We start from the raw sequence: 21206 nt of genomic DNA on the forward strand, positions 1-21206 counted from the left end.
GCCCTCCGCCACGCCCCACTGCGCGCCTCCCGGGTCCCGTGAGTCTCCGGGCGCAGAGCTCCGCCCCCGCCGTCGGGGGCGGGGCGACGTCCGATTCCAGGAGCCCCGGATTACGCACTTCCTCCGGGGGCTGGGGAAATGAGTCGCGGTGTGGCGGGTTCGAGTCCCGCCTCCTGACTTTCGCCCCGAGCCCCTGAGTCCCGAGCGGGGCGCGTCCGCCGGGTAACCTCTCCACGGCCAGGGGCGGTGGCACACCTGGGACTTCACCATGGAGGACTACCTGCAGGGTTGTCGAGCCGCTCTGCAGGTAACGAATCCCGGGCTGTGGCTGTAAGGAATGGAGCATGAGGTCCAGGAGGAGCGAAGATGTGGGATCCGGGGAGCCCGGATGGTGTGTGGGGAGCGGGCTTGGGACCACATCGGGTTGGGGCCAGAGGACCGAGGAAGGAGAACCTAGCCTTGGGGAGTGCTGCTCAGTCTCCCGGCTTTTGGCCCCCGTCTTTGGGGTCTCCCCAAGGGCTGGGAGGAGGACCTGCATCCCAGCCTCTGCTCGCTGTTGCCCGGCTCCGTTCCGTGGAGCGGTGAAGGGCTGTGCCGTCGCCAGTCGTGCCCCCCTTCCTCTTTCCGCCCACTCGCGGGGGCCTCCGCGGCCGGCAGGCCTCCAGGTGAGTCCCGGGGTACTAGGGAGCCTGTGCCCACGGATTAAGCCTCAGAAGAGCTGTTTCTGTCTGGCGGGCCGAGCTCATTCTAGATGAGAGAATCGTGGTTTGACTTTAAATCTGTTTTTAAGCTAAACGTGCTCAGTGCCTCAGGCAGATCTGTTGTTGACCAAAAACTTGCATTCCTTTGCCTCCAGTTTTCTTCTGTGGCCTTAACTCACATAAATTACATAAGAAACCCCCCCGCCTGGGAGGGCTAAACAAAGTGTGTTTGGAATCAAAGCTATAAGCTTGACTCCTGAATGCTTTGTGGCTTATTTTTGGTACTCTGAGCTGGTTGGAATCTCCCAGCTGAGTTGACCACCCGTCAGGCCGCATCAGGCTGCTGTTCCCAGTTAGCAGCTAAGAGCTGACCAGAGAGAGGCTCCAGGAGGTCACCTGGCTCCCCTACTTCAAGTTACACTGCCCATATGGAGACCTAGACAGATGGCTGACAGGTGCTTTCTTTGAAGTGTCTTAAACTCTGCACATTCCCCTGGCGGATAGATTCTGGTCTTTGACAAAATCCTAGAAATTACCTGTTTCCTACTGCCCACTCCGCTGCTGGCGTAAATGACTGTCCTCACCTGAAGTATAGGGACAAAAGACAAGTTTAATACTAATTGCACTAGATTTTTCCTTTTGGGAAAGTTGATTTAATGCATAGGGCGATTTGGAAGCAATTCATTTGGTTACATCTGATTTCCACCACATGGAGCTCATTGGAGGACTAAGGTAGAATCTTTATGGCACTCCAAGTGCTAAGCAGGTGAAATGTTTGCCTCCACAGTAACGCAAACTACAGGCCTCCTTTCCACCATTTGGATGGAAACCTCACCAAATAGCCTTTTATTGCATGCATCTATCCTTCAACATCTATGCTTTAGAGTTCCCCCGGGTTAACTATCTTCTACAGCAATATGGAGCTGAAGAATACTGGGTTTTTCCAGTATTGCTGGAATCCTGACCTTTTTTTGCCTGCTTCATCCCCAAGGAGCAAGATCTAGGTCTTTGTTTTTCCGAACTTGTGAAGGTGAGGTTGTATCTTAGAGTTATTATTACACAACTTGGCCAGGGCTGGAAGAAATGAAAAAATCGGACTCACAGAATGTTAGTGGAGGAACTGGTGGCAGGACACACAGGTGGTCGCCAATAATTTAAATAGGTTTTATTATTATTATTATTATTTTAAAGATGTATTTCAGAGACAGAGAGAGACAGAGACATAGGCAGAGAGAGAAGCAGGCTCCATGCAAGGAGCCCGATGTGGGACTCATCCGGGATCCCAGGATCACGCCTCGAGCCAAAGGCAGACAGACGCTTTACCGCTGAGCCACCCAGGTGTCCCTAGATAGCTTTTAATTATAGAATAGTAAATGCATACAGTGAAAAAATTTAAATACAAGAGAGATGTGAAATGAAAAAGAACAAGATCTTTTTTTCTACTCCCCATCCAGTTCCCCAGAGGCCTCACTGTTGTTTTTTGGTAAAGAAAGACATGATTTAGCCAGAGATTCTATTTAAAGTTTGGGTGTTTCCGTTAGGTTAACTCTTTGGGAAATGTGAATGCTTGACTTTTACATGGGAGAAAGACAGCTTATAACCCACCAACTGTCCTGTTGATAGCATATTTTTTCTCTGGCATCTGATACCAGAGAAATTTTTTACAGCCTCTGCCATAACGATAGTAGGATGTTCCATTTAAAAGAAATCCTGTTTAACTAAATGTCCTATTCATGGTAACTCATCTTTTAATTCTAGTAGGGAAAAACCTTTGCTTCAGGGTGGAGCTGCAATCTAGTGTAGTATTCATCCAGCGGCCTTCGGATAATCTGTTGTCTGCACTGCTCAACACATAAGGCAGGAATCGGAAGGCAGGAATCAGGAGTGGCTGCTGTCCTTCAGACATTACAGTCCTTTCGTCAGTATCTGTACCATTGTGCTGGGAGAACTCTGTCTCTGGCTCCCTGTCTATTTCTCTCTCTCTCTCTTTTTTTTTTTTTTTTTTCTTAAGATTTTATCCATCCATTCATGAGAGACACAGAGACACACACACACACAGGCAGAGGGAGAAGCAGGCTCTGCTCAGGGAGCCCAGCGTGGGACTCGATCCCAGGTCTCCAGGATAGGGCCCCGGGCCGAAGGAGGCACCAAACTGCTGAGCCACCCGGGCTGCCCCCTCTCTTTTTTTTTTCCCTCCCTTATTAACTATTTTGTAGAGTAGGCCACTAGACTGTATTCAGCTTCAGAAGGAAAGTGGGTGCCTTTTCCAGCCTTAGAGCCCATCCTCACTCCCCGCATTGAGGCCAGAAAGAACATCAGAATACAGTCATTGTGACTTGTGGGTTTGGGTGTTTTATTTGTTAGGAAGAAAAGTTTGTATTTACATGGGGCTTTCAGATTGTATTTCTTGGATTGGCAGCTCAGGTTTCCTCATGTTCTAAGTATAGCTATATCTGCCCTCAGCTCTTCCTCTCATGGTCAGAAAAGTGAGGCTGTTTGGCTTGTGCTGTCAGCTGGTAGAGGATAGGGTAGAGATGGGGTGTTAAGAGTTACATATGTTTTTCCTTTTTTTAAAAAAAATTTATTTATTTATTCATGAGAGACACACAGAGAGAGGCAGAGACACAGGCAGAGGGAGAAGCAGGCTCCCTGCAGGGAGCCCGATGTGGGACTCCATCCCGGGACTCCAGGATCACTCCCTGAGCTGAAGGCAGATGCTTAACCGCTGAGCCACCCAGGTGTCCCAGTATTATCATTTTTAAAACAAAAGATGAATCTTAGGCCCAAATCCCATAACAAAGTAAGAAGCAGAACCTGGATTCAACCCTATTCTGTGGTCTCTTCAAATAGCAGTTCTGGTGCTTTCTTTCCTTTTTTTTTTTTTTAAATATTTTATTTATTTATTCATGACAGACACAGAGAGAGAGGCAAAGATACAGGCAGAGGGAGAAGCAGGCTCCATGCAGGGAGCCTGATGTAAGGGACCCATCCCTCTCGGGTCTCCAGGACCACGCCCTGGGCCGAAAGCGTCGCTAAACCACTGAGCCTCCCGGGCTACCCAGTTCTGGTGCTTTCTGATAGAGAAGAACAAACACGGTGAAGGGCAAAGCTGAGAATACACACAACATATCTTGTGGGTGGTAAATAGAAGGGACAGGCTGGGGCGGCATTGGGCCCTGAAAGGGAAGGTACCGCCACCACAGCCCCTGCTCAGTCCAGTTCCAAGAAAAGCTAAAAGCCCTGGAGGATTCCTTTTGTATTCATTCCTCTGGCTACTATCTTGGCTTTTTTGCTTAGCCTTCTCTCTGTGCTGGGGATCTGACCGTTCCTGTTCCAACTGGAGTGGCACTCATGTGAGTGAGTTTGGGAAAGTTTCTTCAAGGGCCCAGGACCTGGTCTGTCCCGCTTGCTCTGCCTTTTCTCCTTTCCTTGTACCTTTTTACCTCCAGAGTCAGAACCATATGGCCGCTCGTGTTTATTACACAGTTCCCTTTCTGGGCAACACGCTGCCCCCCATACTGCTTCAGTGAGCACATTATCTCTGTAGCCACTTACTTCAGATGCTTTGTTGTCACTTTGGTCCAGAGTCATCTGGGCAGTTCTTGATGTCCAGGAAACAGGGGGACCTTCTCTGGTATCAGGAGGAGGAATTGTAAGTTAAAGGAGTTACTATAGGACTAAATTCTCATATTATGTGGAAAAAGATTTTATTTTATTTTTTTAAAGATTTTATTTATTTATTCATAGAGACACAGAGAGAGAGAGGCAGAGACACAGGCAGAGGGAGAAGCAGGCTCCATGCAGAGAGCCCGACGTGGGACTCATCCAGGGTCTCCAGGATCACGCCCCGGGCTGCAGGCGGCGCTAAACCGCTGCGCCACTGGGGCTGCCCAAAAGATTTTAATATTAAAAAGAATCTCCCCTCTCCCATACTGCTCATTACTAGTGGGTCTGGGCAGCCACCCTTGTGAGGTAGGCTTAGAGAAATGGGTGCAGAATTTCCCCCAGAGATCATTTCTGCACAACCTCGATGGGTAGTAACCTCTGCTTTTTGTACTTCTGAGGAGTTAGGAGTAGGAGAAGCGTGAAAAGATGGTTTAAAAATAAAAACCTGGAATGTATGGCTGGCTCAGTTGGAAGAGCACCTGACTCTTGATCTCTGAATTGTTTGTTTGATCCCCATGTTGGTTGTAGAGATTACTAAAATAAATAAAACTTAAAAAAAAAAAAAACCTGTCTATTTCCTGGAGAGGGTAATTTAAGCCACCTGAAGTCTTCTAAAATTGTACCTTTTTGGGGGAGAGAGGGGAGTGGGTAACAGCCAAACAGGCAAGATGATTCTGTGTTTGCCTAGATTCCCTTTCCTCCTATCATTACATTACTTAATAACTGTTGCTTGCTGTACTTTGCTTCTTTGGACCCCTTTCTACTTTTCGAAACTCTTGCATCTAGCAAATCTTCCTTGATATTGAAGAAGTCAGGGTGTTTGGATTTTCACCTCCCTATAATCCAGTAGTTCTCAGCTGGCAGTGATTTTGCCCCCCAAGAATATTTGGCACATCTGGAAACATTGATTGTTACGACTGAGGGTGATACTGGCATCTAGTGGTTAGAGTCCAGGCATACTGCCAAACATCCTCCCATGCACAGCCCCCACAACAAAGAATGATCCAGTCCAAAATGCCAGTAGTACAGAAATTAGTAAACTCTGCTCTAACTGGTATGTCTGATTTTGTCTCTTATTCCTTCCTCTGTTACAGGCAGCCTGAGATAGTAGCTCAAAAGTAAACCGGTAAGAAAGAAAGAATTCTGCCCTAAGCTGAGCCACGGACTTTATGGTCTCATTGCATCTGGCAGGATGCTCATTCCTGCAATGAAATAATAATTCTTGGGATGCCTGGGTGGCTCAGTGGTTAAGCGTCTGCCTTCATCTCAGAGCATGATCCTAGAGTCCCGGATCGAGTCCCACATCGGGCTCCCTGCATGGAGCCTGCTTCTCTCCCTGCCTATGTCTCTGCCTTTCTCTGTGTCTCTCATGAATAAATAAATAAAAATCTTTAAAAAAAAAAAAGTTTTTTTAAAAAAAGAGATAATAATTCTTTTTTTAATATTTTATTTATTTATTCATGAGAGAAAGAGAGAGGCAGAGATACGCAGAGGGACAAGCAGGCTCCATGCAGGGAGCCCGATGTGGGACTCGATCCCAGGTCTCCAGGATCACACCCGGGGCTGCAGGTGGCACTAAACCACTGCGCCCCCCGGGGCTGCCCTGAAATAATCATTCTTAAAATACCTATCTCTTTGGGTTGTTTTGGAGATTAAGTGGTATTTCAGGGGTGCCTGGGTGGCTCAGTCGGCTCAGTGACTGCCTTCAGCTCAGGTCATGATCCTCAGGGTACTGGGATCAAGCCCCACATTGGGTTCCTTGCTCAGCAGGGAGTCTGTTTCTCCCTCTGCCCTTCTCCCTGCTCCTGCTCCCTTTCACTCTCAAATAAATAAAATCATTTTTTTATAGTTTAATATATTTTAATAGCAAACTTACAGGAACAGCACAGAAGACAGACAACATTAAAAATATGTACTTGCGGGATCCCTAGGTGGCGCAGCGGTTTGGCGCCTGCCTTCGGCCTAGGGCGCGACCCTGGAGACCCGGGATCGAATCCCACATCGGGCTCCCAGTGCATGGAGCCTGCTTCTCCCTCTGCCTGTGTCTCTGCCTCTCTCTCTCTCTCTCTGTGACTATCATAAATAAATAAAAATTAAAAAAAAAAAAGTGTACTTGCATGTAGGACAACTCAGAAAAGTATAGTGAGGGCAGCCCTGGTGGCGCAGCGGTTTAGCGCCACCTGCAGCCCGGGGTTTGATCCCGGAGACCCAGGATCAAGTCCCACATTGGGCTCCCTGTATGGAGCCTGCTTCTCCCTCTCTGCCTGTGTCTCTGCCTCTCTCTCTCTCTCTCTGTCTCTCATGAATAAATAAATAAAATCTTAAAAAAAAAAAGTATAGTGAATGGATGGAATCTACTGTACGATAAAAATGCTACAAACACCATTTAGTTTGCCATCAATAAATTTACTTGTTAATAAATAAAATCTTTAATAAAATAAAAGTTCCAGGGCACCTGGCTGTCTGAGTCAGTGGAGCATGCAATTTTTGATCTCAGGCTCGTGAATTCGAGCCCCACATTTGATGTAGAGATTACTTTAAAAATAATAATGAATTATAAAACTAAGCTATAAAAATAAAAGTTCCAGCAGCAGCAACTGTTCTTGTTTTAATCTGAACCTGCTGGGGAGAGTGTCCAAGCCTGGGTAGTAAGAGTTGGTTATATTTGGTTATTATTGAGGCTCCTCTGGGCTGGAGGAGTTTTCATGGACTGGATAACTGGATCATGGACTAAATTTTATTTTTACCTTTTTTTTTTTTTAAGATTTTATTTATTCATGAGAGACATACAGAGAGAGGCAGGCAGAGACATAGGCAGAGGGAGAAGGAGGCTCCATGCAGGGAGCCTGATGTGGGACTTGATCCTGGGACCATGGGATCATGCCCTGAGCCAAAGGCAGATGCTCAACTGCTGAGCCACCCAGGTGTCCCCCCCCACACACACCCTTTTTTTTTTTTTTAAGATTATTTATTTACTCAGAGACACACAGAGAGAGGCAGAGACCTAGCAGAGGGAGAAGCGGGCTCCCTGTGAGGAGCCCAACGTGGGACTTGATCCCAGGATCCTGGGATCACGACCTGAAGCGAAGGCAGATGCTCAACTGCTGAGCCACCAGGTGCCCCTTTACCTTTATTTTCAAGAGCTCTTCACCTCTCATGATTTAGAAGTATAAGGATGCTTTTCCCTATTTTGAAAACAGGGGAGCAAATAACCCCAAGAAACAGGTTGATCTGGTTTGAATATGTCAGCTACCCAGCTGCTCTATCTTTGATTTCTTGTGTGCCCAAAAAAGCATAAGAAGTGAGAGAATTATTTACTGCATTTCTTTTTTTTTTTAATAAAGATTTTATTTATTTATTTGAGAGAGAGAGAATGAGTATAGGGGAGGAGAGGTGAGAGGTAGGGAGAGAAGCAGGCTTCCTGTTGAGTGGGGAACCCAACACAGGGCTGATCCCAGGACCCTGAGATCATGACTTGAGCCGAAGACAGGTGCCCTGGGCCACGTAGGCACCCCTGCTGCTGTTTTATTTTAAGTTAACAATCAAGGAGACAGGTACTTTCTACTTACTGGATATGTGTGGAATGCTTAAACTTAGCTGAACACAGGGGGCCTTTCAGCTAATATCCTCACCTGTGAAATGAGTACCCATAAAATTATGTGACCTGCCTCCCCTGTGAAGATCAGTGAGAACGTGTGTGAAGCCCTGTTCAAGTATAAGGTAAACGGAAATAGATAAAGATGCCTTTGCTAGTGTCCCATTCTCCTTCACCAGGAGTCCCGGCCGCTGCATGTTGTGCTGGGAAATGAAGCCTGTGACTTGGACTCCATGGTGTCAGCGCTTGCCTTGGCTTTTTACCTAGCAAAGGTGAGTACTTAGCAGCAGAGTCCCTAGAATGAAAAGATCTGGGTCCAAGACCCAGCTCTGCTACTTGACACTATTTAGTCTTGGGTCAGTTAAATTCCTTAACTTTGCTGAGTGTCAGGTCACCATCTATAGAATCAGAAATGATACTATTTTGCAATGTTGCTGGGGGGATGAAATGAGTAGAAGTATTTTGAAGAATTTTTAAAAATATATGTTATTTATTTATTCATGAGAGACACAGAGAGAAGCAGAGACATAGGCAGAGGGAGAAGCAGGCTCCATGTAGGGAGCCCGATGTGTGACTCCATCCTGGGTCCAGGATCACGCCCTGGGCCAAAGGCAGACGTTCTACCGCTGAGCAACCCAGGCATCCCTATTTTGAAGAATTGAAGTCATAAAGCAATTCAAACAGTTTATTATTGAGTTCTTCTTGGGTACCAGCGATCTCATGCCCAGGTCAGCTCTTGAAGATGGATAATCCTTTCTCTGCTCATGGAAAAGAGCTAGGTCTTTTCCATGAGTTATCTTGTTGTCCTTGGTGTTATTCTAAGGTGAGAGGGCAAGAGATGTCCTTTTATTTTTTACCAATTGGGTAGTTGTGGCATTGAAAAAGGCAGCGACTTACCCAAGATCATATCTCCTTTGGTCCCAATAATCTTGTTACTTTTCCTATTTATTCCAAAACATTGGCCTGTGTTCTTTTCACTTTCCTTATCCAGACAACAGAGGCTGAGGAAGTCTTTGTGCCAGTTTTAAATATAAATCGTTCTGAGCTACCTCTACGAGGTGACAATGTCTTCTTCCTTCAGAAGATTCACATTCCAGAGTCCCTCTTGATTTTCCGGGATGAGATTGACCTCCACGCCTTGCACCAGGCTGGCCAACTCACCCTTATCCTTGTTGACCATCATGTCTTACCCAAGTAAGTAAAAGGAAGTTGAGCTGATACTTATCATGTGCTGTATTGAGCTCTGATGAGTAAGAAATAAAGAGAGGAAGAAAGAATTTCTGCTCTTGGGGATCTCACAAGCTAATTGTAATTGCTGGGTCATATGAGATACAGAAAATACTGTCAGTTCTCCAATTATGCAACTAACAAAAAGAAAGAGAAACATGGAAAGGTTAAACTAAAGGAAAACTCAGAAATCATTTAAATCTGCTTTTGGTATCATTATTTCATGGCAGACTTATTGGAATAGAAGCCTTTGAATAATTGTTGTAACTCTATTTTTGATTTTTAAAGGCAAAATTATTTCCTACGTAAGGCAGTATCTCATTAGTGTCATTGTGTTGAATGTTAGGTGTGTGATAACCAACACTCTAGAGGACAAGAGGTGCATAAAGGTTGGAGTAGTTAAATATACTTGAGGGGAGTGGAGGGTGTGAGGAAAGGTCTCCTGAGAGAGTTGACCCTTGATCTCACTCTTGAGTGTTGGCTCCTGGAGTGGGGAGGCAAGGTAGTTAGTTAGGAAGAGCATCTGGGCAGAGAGCAGAATTAATATAAGCAAAGTTAGGCAAGCATGAAATAACATGGTGAGTTGGGAGACCTGGAATTTGTTTTGCATGGCTGGAGCATAAAATGTGACAGAGAAGTAGGACATAGGAAGTGGTGAGACTAGAGAGGGGGTCAGATCCTGGAGACGCTATAGGCCCTGCCAAGGAGACTAGACTAAATTGTTAGGGTAGTGGGCAACTGTTGTGAGTTCTGTTTATTCTGGATCCTAACAATCAAATTTACATTTTCAGATGATCATTCAGCCACTTTGTGAAGGACAGCTTAGGGAAACTGAGAGTATATCTTTGGTTAGGAAACTGTTGGAATAATCCAGGTGAGAGATACTGAGGGCCTAGAATAAGGCAGTAGCAGAGGATTGGAAAGGTGGGGTTGGGTAGGGATTAAGATAGAAGCCATAGGATCTGGTGAACTGCATGGAATTTGGGCATTAAGTGGATTGAGATGACAGGAGAGATGTAGATGTTGAATGCCAAAGGTGTCAAATCAGAAAAGCAATTCCAAAGGACATCAAAGACGTGGGAAGATACTTGTAGCTGATACTTCACCAAGTTCACTTATATACTATTTGATGACTTCAGTTACAACATGAAAGAAAAGAATTGAGAACAGTGAGGCAGAAGTAGAAGTAACCAAAGTTTTGAGTGTTTGCCTAAAATGTGCATTTTCCTTAACGGGTGAGGTAGAGCTTTGGTTAGACCCAGCTGGAGTGCCCCTGCCTATCATTCTTTCTCTTTTCCCCACACAGAAGTGACACAGCCCTAGAGGAGGCAGTAGCAGAGGTGCTAGACCATCGGCCCATTGAGCAGAAACACTGCCCTCCCTGCCATGTTTCAGTTGAGCTGGTGGGGTCCTGTGCTACCCTGGTGACTGAGAGAATCCTGGAGGGGGCACCAGAGATCTTGGACAGGCAAATTGCAGCTCTTCTGCATGGTGAGGCTGGCTTTCAGGGTGGCTTTCAGATAGGGAGAGTGGAACAGTCTAGACTCTTCCGGCTTGATCATACCCACTCAAAGCTATCCAGTCCATTTCAAAGGCTGAGTCCTTTCAGGGGACAATTAAGCATTAAAAGGCTGTGGAAAAAGCAAAAAGGACGCACAGGTCGACCGACCTAGAAGCTGCCTACTGTAGCTTTATATAATAGAAAGAGAACTAGCCACAGAAGCAGAAGATTCTAATACCATTCCTGTATATAAGATACTTATATGATCTTGAACAAATTTCTTAACCTTTCTCACTTTCATTTTCTCCATTTGTTAAAAAGAGAGAGAGAGAAAGAGAGAGTTGGACTAGAGTATCTCTTCCAATTTCTAAGTTTCTTTTTTTTTTTTTTTTTTCAATTTCTAAGTTTCTTTAATGGAATTTGGCCTAAGGAAGGGAGGTCATCTCTCTCTGATTGGTTTCAAGATCTCTGAGGATTGGGGTGCTCAGGCACCCCTTTCTGCCTTTTCCCATTTTCCTGCCTACATTTTAATTTGGATTTGGGAGGTCTTACTCAAGGCATAGTCCCAGTTTCTTGTTTTGTTTTCAGTTTGTTTGCCACATAAGTCTTCTCTGTATTATGTCCATCTGGTTTGAGGGTTGTGTGTGTCCTAGTGGTTGCAAATGGAGGGCTGTAGGATTTGAGTTCTATCTCTCGTCTCCATAGGAACAATCATCCTGGACTGTGTCAACATGGACCTGAAAGTTGGAAAGGCAACCCCCAAAGACAACAAATATGTGGAGAAACTGGAGGCCCTTTTCCCAGATCTGCCTAAGAGAAATGACATCTTTGACTCTCTACAAAAGGCAAAGTTTGATATATCAGGTATGAGATGGTAAACTGACTTCTCTCCCTTTCACTTGTTCATTGTATCTTTTTTTTTTTTTTTTTTTTTTGAGAGAGAGAGAGAGAGAGAGAGCCCACATACAGGGTGGGTGGGACACAGAGGGAGAGAGAAAGAGAGACACTCCTAAGCAGACTCCATGCTCAGCATGGAGGCCAACACATACCTGAGCTCACAACCCTGAGATTAAGACCTGAGCCAGAATCAAGAGTCAATTGCTTAACCAGCTGAGCCACCCAGGCACCCCAATTTTTCGTTGTATCCTTGAACACCATTGAAACAATTTCAGGGGCCCCTGGATGGCTCAGTCAGTTAAGCGCCTGCCTTTGGCTCAGGTCATGATCCCAAGGTCCTGGGATTGAGCCCTGTGTCAGGTTCCCCTTTCAGTAGGGAGTCTGCTTCTCCCTCTCCCTCTGCCTGCCGTTCCCCCTACTTGTGCGCATGCACGTGCTCTGTCAAATAAATAGATAAAATCTTAAGGAAAAAAAGAATTTCAGAGCATAAATAATGATTTAAGCTTTATAGCAGAGAGAACCAAGGTAGTGTGTGAGTCTGATCATGAAATAATCAATCATTTACTAGATTGTTCTATCCTGGCTGTTGGGTAGGAAGAGGAGAAATATATTAAGAGTGTCAGGTTTCTGCTAATCAGAAAGTATAGGTATATAAGTAAAATCTGCTGAGGGAATGCTAATTATCTGAGTAGGATCTAGTTGATTATTTAGGGAAGCAGAAGAAACATTAAGGGTGAATATACAAATGATAAAAGAGGAGAACAAAAAAAAAAACTTCCATCAATTTTTACCTAGATACCACTTGTTGACATTAAAAAAAAAAGGAAAGAAAAGTACCATATGTCCTTGTAGAAAGTTAAAACTCTGCACAAAGGGAAGTGGCAAAAGCGTCTCTTCTTCAGTCTTCCCTCCAAGGTCCCTTGCTCTAGAGGCAACTGTTGTAACTCCAGTATTTAAAAGAATTTTTTATTATGTAATTACACTCTCCGTATCTCCCCTCTCAAAGAGAGGACGTGTTTTTCCTCATTCTTGACCTGTATTGGTGTCCTCACCTTCCTGGTCTGGGGATCCTGGGCTCTCTTGTTTGATCCCTGGTCTCACATCCATTGTCTAGGACTGACCACTGAGCAGATGCTGAGAAAGGACCAGAAGACCATCTCCACACATGGCACCAAGGTGGCCATTAGTGCAATATATATGGATTTGGAGGTAAGAACAAAGCATAGGTGTAGGTGGGAAGAGAAAGGCTTCGGTTATGTGTGTAACCTTGCCCCTCACTCTTGGCTCCCCTCCATAATCTATCTTGTACCTGTGTACCTTTTGTCATGTCTGCTGTCATTCCCACAGTCTATGATCTCTCACTGCACAACCGCGAGAGCCTGCATACTGTTTTTCCCTGCCTCTGCTTTTGTACCCCTACAAACCATTCTTCCCACAGGAGCTAGAGAGATCTCTTTATAAAGATGTAAGTCCGAAAAAATACAAAACGAAAAAGCAAAACAGATGTAAGTCAATCACAGCAAACCCCTCCCTCTGCTACCTTTCCATTGTAGACCTAATAGAATCTACAGGCCATACTGTGGATTATAGGGCCCTCCTTGATCTGACCCTCATCTGTCTCTCTCTCTGACCTCATCTCCTAGCCCTGCTTCTGCACTCACAGTGCTGCAGCCACACTAATTTTCTTTCTGTTCATTGGAACCATTAAGCTCATTCCCACCTCAGGGCCTTTGCACTGGCTTTTCCCTTTGCAGAGCTGGCTCTTCTTATCAATCACTCAGGTCTTTTTTTTTTTTTTTTTTTTTAATTTTTATTTATTTATGACAGTCACAGAGAGAGAGAGAGAGGCAGAGACACAGGCAGAGGGAGAAGCAGGCTCCATGCACCGGGAGCCCGATGTGGGATTCGATCCCGGGTCTCCAGGATCGCGCCCTGGGCCAAAGGCAGGCGCCAAACCGCTGCGCCACCCAGGGATCCCAATCACTCAGGTCTTAATTCAGATGTTTCCTCTTTTAAGAGGTCTTTCCTGACCATTGTAACTAACATAATATCCTCTGTGCTCAAAAATCCCTAAAAATTTTTGAATTTTGTTCAGAGCACCAACTGGATTGAAGTAATCAGTTCCATGGATTCCTTTTTGATTGTCTTTTTTTTTTTTTTAAGATTTTATTTATTTATTCATGAGAGACAGAGAAAGAGAAGCAGAGACATAGGCAGAGGAAGAAGCAAGCTCCATACTGGGAGCCTGATGTGGGACTCTATCCCAGAACCCCGGGATCACACCCTGAGCTGAAGGCAGACACTCAACCACTGAGCCACTCAGGCATCCCTCCTTGTTTATTGTCTATATTCCTCTGCTAGTTTATCAGCTCCACCAGAGGTGGAACACCCTGTTTCTTTTGTTTCTGCTATATCTCCAGCACCTTTGATAGTGCCTGGCACATAGTGGGTCCTCAGTAAATTCTGTTGAATGGGTGACTGAATATAGCTTTGATGATGGTATTTTACTACCTGGTTCCATGTCGTGCTCATTTAAATCATTCAACAACCTGGTTTGCACACAGTCTCTCATAGTCTGTACAGCTTCTTACTAAATACTATGTAAAAATACTAAATAATTTCAATAAAACAAAAGAGCTCAGTCTCTTCCCCTGCTGCCTAGTGTGGAAAACAAGCCCAAGAATAGGTTTGGGATGCCTGAGTGGCTTAATGGTTGAGCGTCTGCCTTTGGCTCAGGTTGTGATCCCGGGGTCCCGGAAGCATTGGGCTCCCTGCTCAGTGGGGTCTACTTCTCCCTCTGCCTCTGTCTCTGCCTCTCTTTCTGTTTCTCATGAATAAATAAATATAACCTTAAAACAAAAACAAAGAACACACAAGATTTGTCAAGTAGCATAAATGGACACAGTACAAATCGACACAGAAATGCCAAGGGTAAAGAAAAGCCCTGATCTGAAATTGCTGGTGGTATTATTCAATGGAGAAATACTGCCTGGAGGGTATTATGCTGAGTGAAGTAAGTCAGTCGGAGAAGGACAAACATTATATGTTCTCATTCATTTGGGAATATAAATAATAGTGAAAGGGAATATAAGGGAAGGGAGAAGAAATGTGTGGGAAATATCAGAAAGGGAGACAGAACGTAAAGACTGCTAACTCTGGGAAACGAACTAGGGGTGGTAGAAGGGGAGGAGGGCGGGGGGTGGGAGTGAATGGGTGACGGGCACTGGGGGTTATTCTGTATGTTAGTAAATTGAACACCAATAAAAAATAAATTTAAAAAAATTTATAAAAAAAAAAAAAGAGAGAAATACTGCATGAGACTTTGGAGAAGAGTAGAGGTTGACAAAAATAAATAAAGAGCCCGTGTCTGTTGTTATTTGTGTGCCCCATTGCTCTGTTTTAGAATAAAAATACCTCCAGGGCAAAGACCTTGCTTTCCTGACGGCAAGAGCAGGAAAGCCTTGTACATGCCAGGCATATTACATACATGATCATGCTTTCATTTTTAAAACAATCACTTTTGGTGAAGGTTTAGTCCTTATTTTACAAATGAGGAAACTCAAGTCTGAGGAGCTTAATATAACTCCTTAATCATAGCTAATAGGTCACAGAGTTGATTTTCAAACCGATTCTGTCTGAACCCAAGACCAATTTCTCCCTTCTACCTCCAGCCTCCCAGCACCATAGACAACACAGAGTAAGTGTGAGGTACTTTTTTTGGGAGTACAAGCCCCAAGTTAACATGGAAAGAAACCCTTTGTAAGCATGTTTTGTTGCTGGTGACAAGGAGGGTCCAGCTGTAGCCCTTATCACTGCCATTTCTTTTTCAGGCTTTTCTGCAGAGGTCTGGCCTCACTGCAGATCTCCATGCTTTCTGCCAGGCTCACAACTGTGACGTCCTGGTCACCATGACTATCTTTTTCAACACTCAAAATGAGCCAGTGCGGCAGCTGGCTGTTTTCTGTCCCCATGCAGCGCTCCGAATGACGGTGAGTCTGTCCCTTCTCCAGCCCGAGGCCCCTACAGAGCTTTGCTTATAAGCGCCATTCTGTGCTGTAAAGTTCTGTCCTTGGAGGCCACCCAGATTGCTCTGTCCGTTGAGTGGATGACTCTTGATTTACGCTCAGGTCATGATTTCATAGGCTGTGGGGTCGAGCCCCTCATTGGTCTTAGCACTCACCTGGGGGTCTGCTTAGGATTCTCTCCCCCGGCCCCTCCCCGCCGAACACCAGCACACACATGTACGCACTCTTTCTCTCTCTGTCTCAAAAAATAAATAAATAAATCTTAAAAAAAAAAAAAAAAAAAGACCTGTGCTTGGTTCTTGTATGTACACTGAAGTCCCTTGAACCATTTCCAGAATCTTCCCTCCTTGCTTTTCCACATTTTCTCTATATGTGAGTATCCTTAATTGTACTGCTGTTGGGCAGCCCGGGTGGCTCAGCGGTTTAGTGCCTGCCTTCGGCCTGTGGGGTGATCCTGGAGATCCGGGATCGAGTCCCACGTCAGGCTCCCTGCATGGATCCTGTTTCTCCCTCTGCCTGTGTCTCTGCCTCTGTGTGTGTGTGTGTGTTTTTCTTTTTTTTTTTTTAAGATTAAAAAAAAATTTTATTCATAATAGACATAGAGAGAGGCAGATAAATAGGCAGAAGGAGAAGCAGGCTCCATGCAGGGAGCCTGATGTGGCACTTGATTCCGGGTCTCCAGGATCACACCCTGGGCCAAAGGCAGATGCTAAACTGCTGAGCCACCCAGGGATCCCCTCTCTCTGTGTCTTTCATGAATGGATGAATAAAATCTTTAAAAAAAAAAATTGTACTGCTGTTGAGAAAGAGAGATTTCAAAGAGAATTAGAAACACAGTTCCTGTTTAGAAGGAACTTGAAATCAGATTAAAAGGCAGTGTTATAGGGGCACCTGGGTGGCTCAGTGGTTGAGTGTCTGCCTCTGGCTCAGGTCATGATCCTGTGGTGCTGGGATCAAGTCAGGCTCCCTGCAGGGAGTCTGCTTCTCCCTCTGCCTATGTCTCTGCCTCTTTCTGTGTGTCTCTCATGGATAAATAAATAAAATCTTTAAAAAATAATAATAATAAAAGGCAGTGTGATAAATCTAGAGTTAAAACATGTTTCTTGGTTTAATCATTAATTCCTCATCCCTGAAAATCAGTTTCTTTCATTTCACCCTATTGCCTTAAAAATGGGAAACACAAGAGAAGCCTTTTCTACTACTTAATCATGCAGGGATGAATTACTGTATCTACCACTAACTCTGTAGAGAAGGGATCTAAGAGCAAGTTTGTTTTCTTTCCTGAACCATTAGGCCACTTTTCCCACTTCTTCCCCTTTCTTTTCCTCTGTTGGTTACTGATTAGCCCAGGGAAGAATTTATTTATTTATTTTTTTAGAAGTTTTTTTTTTTAATTTTTATTTATTTATGATAGTCACAGAGAGAGAGAGAGAGAGAGGCAGAGACACAGGCAGAGGGAGAAGCAGCCTCCATGCACCGGGAGCCCGACGTGGGATTCGATCCCGGGTCTCCAGGATCGCGCCCTGGGCCAAAGGCAGGCGCCAAACTGCTGCGCCACCCAGAGATCCCCGGGGAAGAATTTAAAAGTGGCTTAACACAGTCCAGAAATGTTTGGGGTTTCTTGGACTGTGTGAGGACTGCTAAAGTCTGCATATAGCCAGATTATCTTTTGCATCCATAGAAGATATGTCATCCTTTCTTCTCTTCAGGAAGCAGATGTAATTTTATTCAGTAGAAGGTGCTAGTGTGGCACTGTGGAAAGAACTACAGTTTTAAAAAGCAGATGGACATGGTTTCTGTTCCAGATTTGCCACTTATCTGCTCTTTGAGCTCAAGCAAGTCAGTTGACTTCTGAGTCTGTACATGGCATAACACCACCCACTGATTAGTCTGATATGATCATTACACATAATATTGGGGGTGTCCTGGGTGGCTTAGTTGGTTAAGCGTCTGCCTTTGGCTCAGGTCATGATCCCAGGATCCTGGGATTAAGCCCTACATCGGGCTCTGCTCAGTGGAGAGCCTGCTTCTCCCTCTCCCTCTGCCTGCCATTCCCCTTGCTTGTATTCTCTCTCTTTCTGTCAAATATATAAAATATTTTTTAAAAATAATATCATGTGTAAAGCACATTGCTGGGCACAGAGCATTTGCCAGCATTTGCTGGCTCTTACTAATCATGTCATAAAGGAAAGGGTGCTCTGGCCATAGAAGTGCTTCTCCCCACCTTCTCCCTCCCACACCAGCTCTGGGCTGTTCTCTGAAGCTGTACAGGTGGCCAAAGTCTTCCCCCCTCACAGGCTGCCTCTGTCCTGGGAAATGGGAATCCTCTTTTCACAGTGTGCCCTGCCATCTCCTCTTCCTCCCTCCTATGTTAGAAATTATGTATAGAAGAGTCTTTAGAATACTGGCTTTGGGGACGCCTGGGTGGCTTAGCAGTTGAGTATCTGCCTTCAGCTCAGGGCATGATCCTGGGCTCTGGGATCAAGTCCCACATTGGGCTTCCTGTGGGAAGCCTGCTTCTTCCTCTGCCTGTGTCTCTGCCTCTCTCTTTCTCTCTCTCTCTCTCTCTCTCTTTCTGTCTCTCATGAATAAATAAATACATCTTTAAAAAAAAAAAATACTGGGTTTGGTGGCAGACCTGGGTTCAAGTGTCAGTTTTGCTTCATTCAAACTATGACCTTAGGCAAGCTATTCATCCATCCACCTAAGCCTCTGTTTCCCTACCTATAAATGAGGGTAATACTAATACCAATCTTATAAGGCAGTTGTGATGATTAAATGAGATAATACTTGTGAATGGGCAGACTCGGCACCGCACCTGGCATACCTTCCACCCCCATTTTGATCTGTTCATTCTTTCTGCATCGGTCTTGTCCCTGACCTCAGTCTAGATGCTTGTCCCATTCTAGCTAAGGACAGAGTTCAAGTTTTTAAGCACTTGAAAACAACATTAGGTCAGGAGCTGAGGAGGTCCTGAGTTGTGGTTCATACTCTCCCATCATCTACTTGATTTTGTTCAAGATAATCTCTTCAGGCTTGGGTTTGCTTCAACAAAATGAAAATATGATCTCAAATGTTTCTTCTGTTTCCAGCTGCTATATGTATTAGCTAATGTGCCTTTTTTGGAAGCAATAAGATTGAATTCTGGATGATTTAATTTAAAAAATGTTTCTCGGGACGCCTGGATAGCTTAGTGGCTGAGCGTCTGCTTTTGGCTCAGGTCATGATCCTACGATCTTGGGATCAAGTCCCACATCAGGCTCCCCACAGGGAGCCTGCTTCTCCCTCTGCCTATGTCTCTGCCGCTCTCTTTCTCTCATGAATAAGTAAATAAAATCTTTATAAATAAATAAATGTATGTGTATGTATATATGTTTCTTTGTAAAAGAAGCCTCTAACTTAGAAACCACAGCTGTTTGCTTCCCCACCTTATGTACCGTCTCCCCATCTTGTCTCCTCTTTAGATCTGTGGAGTTCTGGAACGCTCCCACTCTCCGTCCCTGAAGCTGACCCCTGCCCCAAGCACCCACCCTCACCTCCAAGCCTATCTTCAGGGCAACACCCAGGTCTCTCGGAAGAAACTTCTGCCTCTGCTCCAGGAGGCCCTGTCAGCATATTTTGACTCCATGAAGATCCCTTCAGGGCAGCCTGAGACAGAGGGTGTGAGTAGGGAGCAGGCAGACAAGGAATTGGACAGGGCAGGTAACTCCCTGGTACCTGGACTGAGTCAAGATGAGGAGGAGCCTCCACTGCCCCCCACGCCCATGAACAGCTTGGTGGATGAGTGCCCTCTGGATCAGGGGCTGCCTAAACTCTCAGCTGAAGTCATCTTTGAGAAGTGCAGTCAGATCTCTTTATCACAGTCGACTGCTGCCTCCCTGTCCAAGAAGTGACTGCTGGGAGGGGACGGGATGGTGAGAGAGGTTGCTCGAACCACTTGAAATGCATGTTTTGAGATGTACCGGCAGTCCCATCTTCATTGCTCTAGGATCTGGTGTACTGTGTTCATGTACTGGGGAGAAGAAAGAAGCGAAAGAAAACAGCTGCTTCAGGGATGGCTTCCTGCCTTTCCCCCAGATCTCTACCAATCAGACAAATTGTATTATTTAATTTAATTCTTCAAATCTGCACTGACTCTCCTTTGTTTCATTTACCAGGGGTACAATGTGATACCACAGAGTTCCAGCAGAGCAGCACAAAAAGGTGTACCCCAGAAGTGCCCTCAATAAGGGTCTGTAACGGAACCAGCATTTCGCATGGAACCAAATATTCATTGTGTCCATGTGTTCATTTATGCTCATATTGATTCAGGTATTTATTGAATACCTACTTTTAGCTAGATAGAAAATAAAAGTGTGCTTTGCAAACTCCTATTTCAGTTTTCAGACTTCTACAGAATCTAGCTCCATGATTCCTCTTTCTGACCCCAGTTAGGTGATAGTATCCAAAGCTGAGATGGTTACATTTGTATTCTGGGCTTATGACTCTTTTAAGATCCTTGCGGAGCAGTCAGAAGCCATTATCTTCTGTCTGGTCAGCTGACCTGGCTCTCAGTTTCTTTGGATTCCTCTGTCCCAGAAAGACCCAGAAGACTCCTTGGTTCTTGAGAGTTCAGGGGACACCCAGGAAAGCCTTAAGATCACATAGGCACTCTTCTCAGCAGACAGCAGAACTGCAGTGAGAGCCCTGGCTCTGTGCCCTGCCTTGCGGCCTGTCAATTTCTTGTCCATCCTGTTCTCTTCTTGCTCACGTTGAAAGGAAACATGGAGTTCTGATACCAACTGCCATGAACTGTGTGTCTCTTGGTAAGACACTTCATTTCTCTAGGCCTCATTCACCCCATCTGTAAAACTAAGGATCTGGACTAGATATTCTCTAGTATTCTGTGATCTGCCTCCTGTCACCATCACTTCTCTCCTTGCTTCTCTCTTTGTTTCTGTTCTCCCTGGGAATGCTCAGGGTGACTGAATTGTCTGTATTTATATGTGATTGTACCAAGGGACTCAGCCTCACGTAGCATGTACAGGGGTATGATGCCTACCATAGTGATCCGGCAGAGAGTTCCCCCACTACTTGTTCTGCATGTGTAGACTCCCTTTTCCCTTCAGACTTCCCTTTTCCCCCTTTTCCTACCCCACAGCCCAAATCCATGTAAGTTGCTAGTGGTTCCACTGAACAGTAGGGCATGTGAGACAGTTTTGGCATGATGTCTTCAGTATGAGGGGGACGGTGTGACTTCACTTTGAGGGGATGATGTCTGTAGCCATTGGAAGGTAAAAATAGTGGTGTGATTACTGAACCAAAGGAATTTGTTTTGTAACTTGGGTACTTTATTTTGCATTTTGTTAAAGTATTAAATACATTTTTTTTCCCTGTTTGGGGTCTTATTGTCTCTTTTTACAACTATAATCAGGCCTTTCCCTCTGATAATGGTTTCAGCTTCCTCAAGATTCATCTCCCTTCTTCCTGCTGTATAGAATGTCTCCCTTCATTAACTCTTTTTGAGAATGAAGAGCAACAGTCTTCCATCTCTCCTCATCCTTGGCCTTTCATTTGTTTCCTCTTCCAGAACCCTCTTACTAACTGCGTTCCTA

At 45.0% G+C, this 21206-nt stretch overlaps 1 protein-coding gene across 8 annotated transcripts; it reads left to right on the plus strand.

The window, feature by feature from the left end:
- The first annotated feature begins 55 nt into the window (after positions 1-55).
- PRUNE1 (prune exopolyphosphatase 1) lies at positions 56-20989 on the plus strand. Of its 8 annotated transcripts, XM_038562169.1 has the most exons (9): positions 57-307; positions 5462-5493; positions 8142-8234; positions 8954-9156; positions 10496-10680; positions 11396-11554; positions 12702-12796; positions 15418-15576; positions 19077-20989. In XM_038562169.1, the coding sequence occupies exons 3-9, from the start codon at positions 8196-8198 to the stop codon at positions 19503-19505; spliced, it is 1269 nt and encodes a 422-aa protein (XP_038418097.1). In that variant the 5' UTR covers positions 57-307; positions 5462-5493; positions 8142-8195; the 3' UTR covers positions 19506-20989. The 8 variants fall into 8 exon arrangements, with proteins under 8 accessions (XP_038418100.1, XP_038418097.1, XP_038418099.1 ...); XM_038562168.1 differs by lacking the exon at positions 5462-5493 and having other exon boundaries at positions 58-307; XM_038562166.1 differs by lacking the exons at positions 57-307; positions 5462-5493 and adding an exon at positions 346-665.
- Positions 20990-21206: the final 217 nt, after the last annotated feature.

The sequence above is a fragment of the Canis lupus genome, chromosome 17 (assembly GCF_011100685.1).
Source record: "Canis lupus familiaris isolate Mischka breed German Shepherd chromosome 17, alternate assembly UU_Cfam_GSD_1.0, whole genome shotgun sequence".
NCBI classification, from domain to species: Eukaryota; Metazoa; Chordata; class Mammalia; order Carnivora; family Canidae; genus Canis; species Canis lupus.

What these genes read in the sequence shown, in the direction of transcription:
- PRUNE1 (XM_038562167.1), top strand. Translation starts at nt 345, where the DNA reads ATGAGGTCCAGGAGGAGCGAAGATGTGGGATCCGGGGAGCCCGGATGG. An exon ending in TGGCTTTTTACCTAGCAAAG is followed by an intron (nt 8,235 to 8,953) that starts GTGAGTACTTAG and finishes TTCCTTATCCAG; the next exon opens with ACAACAGAGGCTGAGGAAGT. An exon ending in GGCAAAGTTTGATATATCAG is followed by an intron (nt 11,555 to 12,701) that starts GTATGAGATGGT and finishes TCCATTGTCTAG; the next exon opens with GACTGACCACTGAGCAGATG.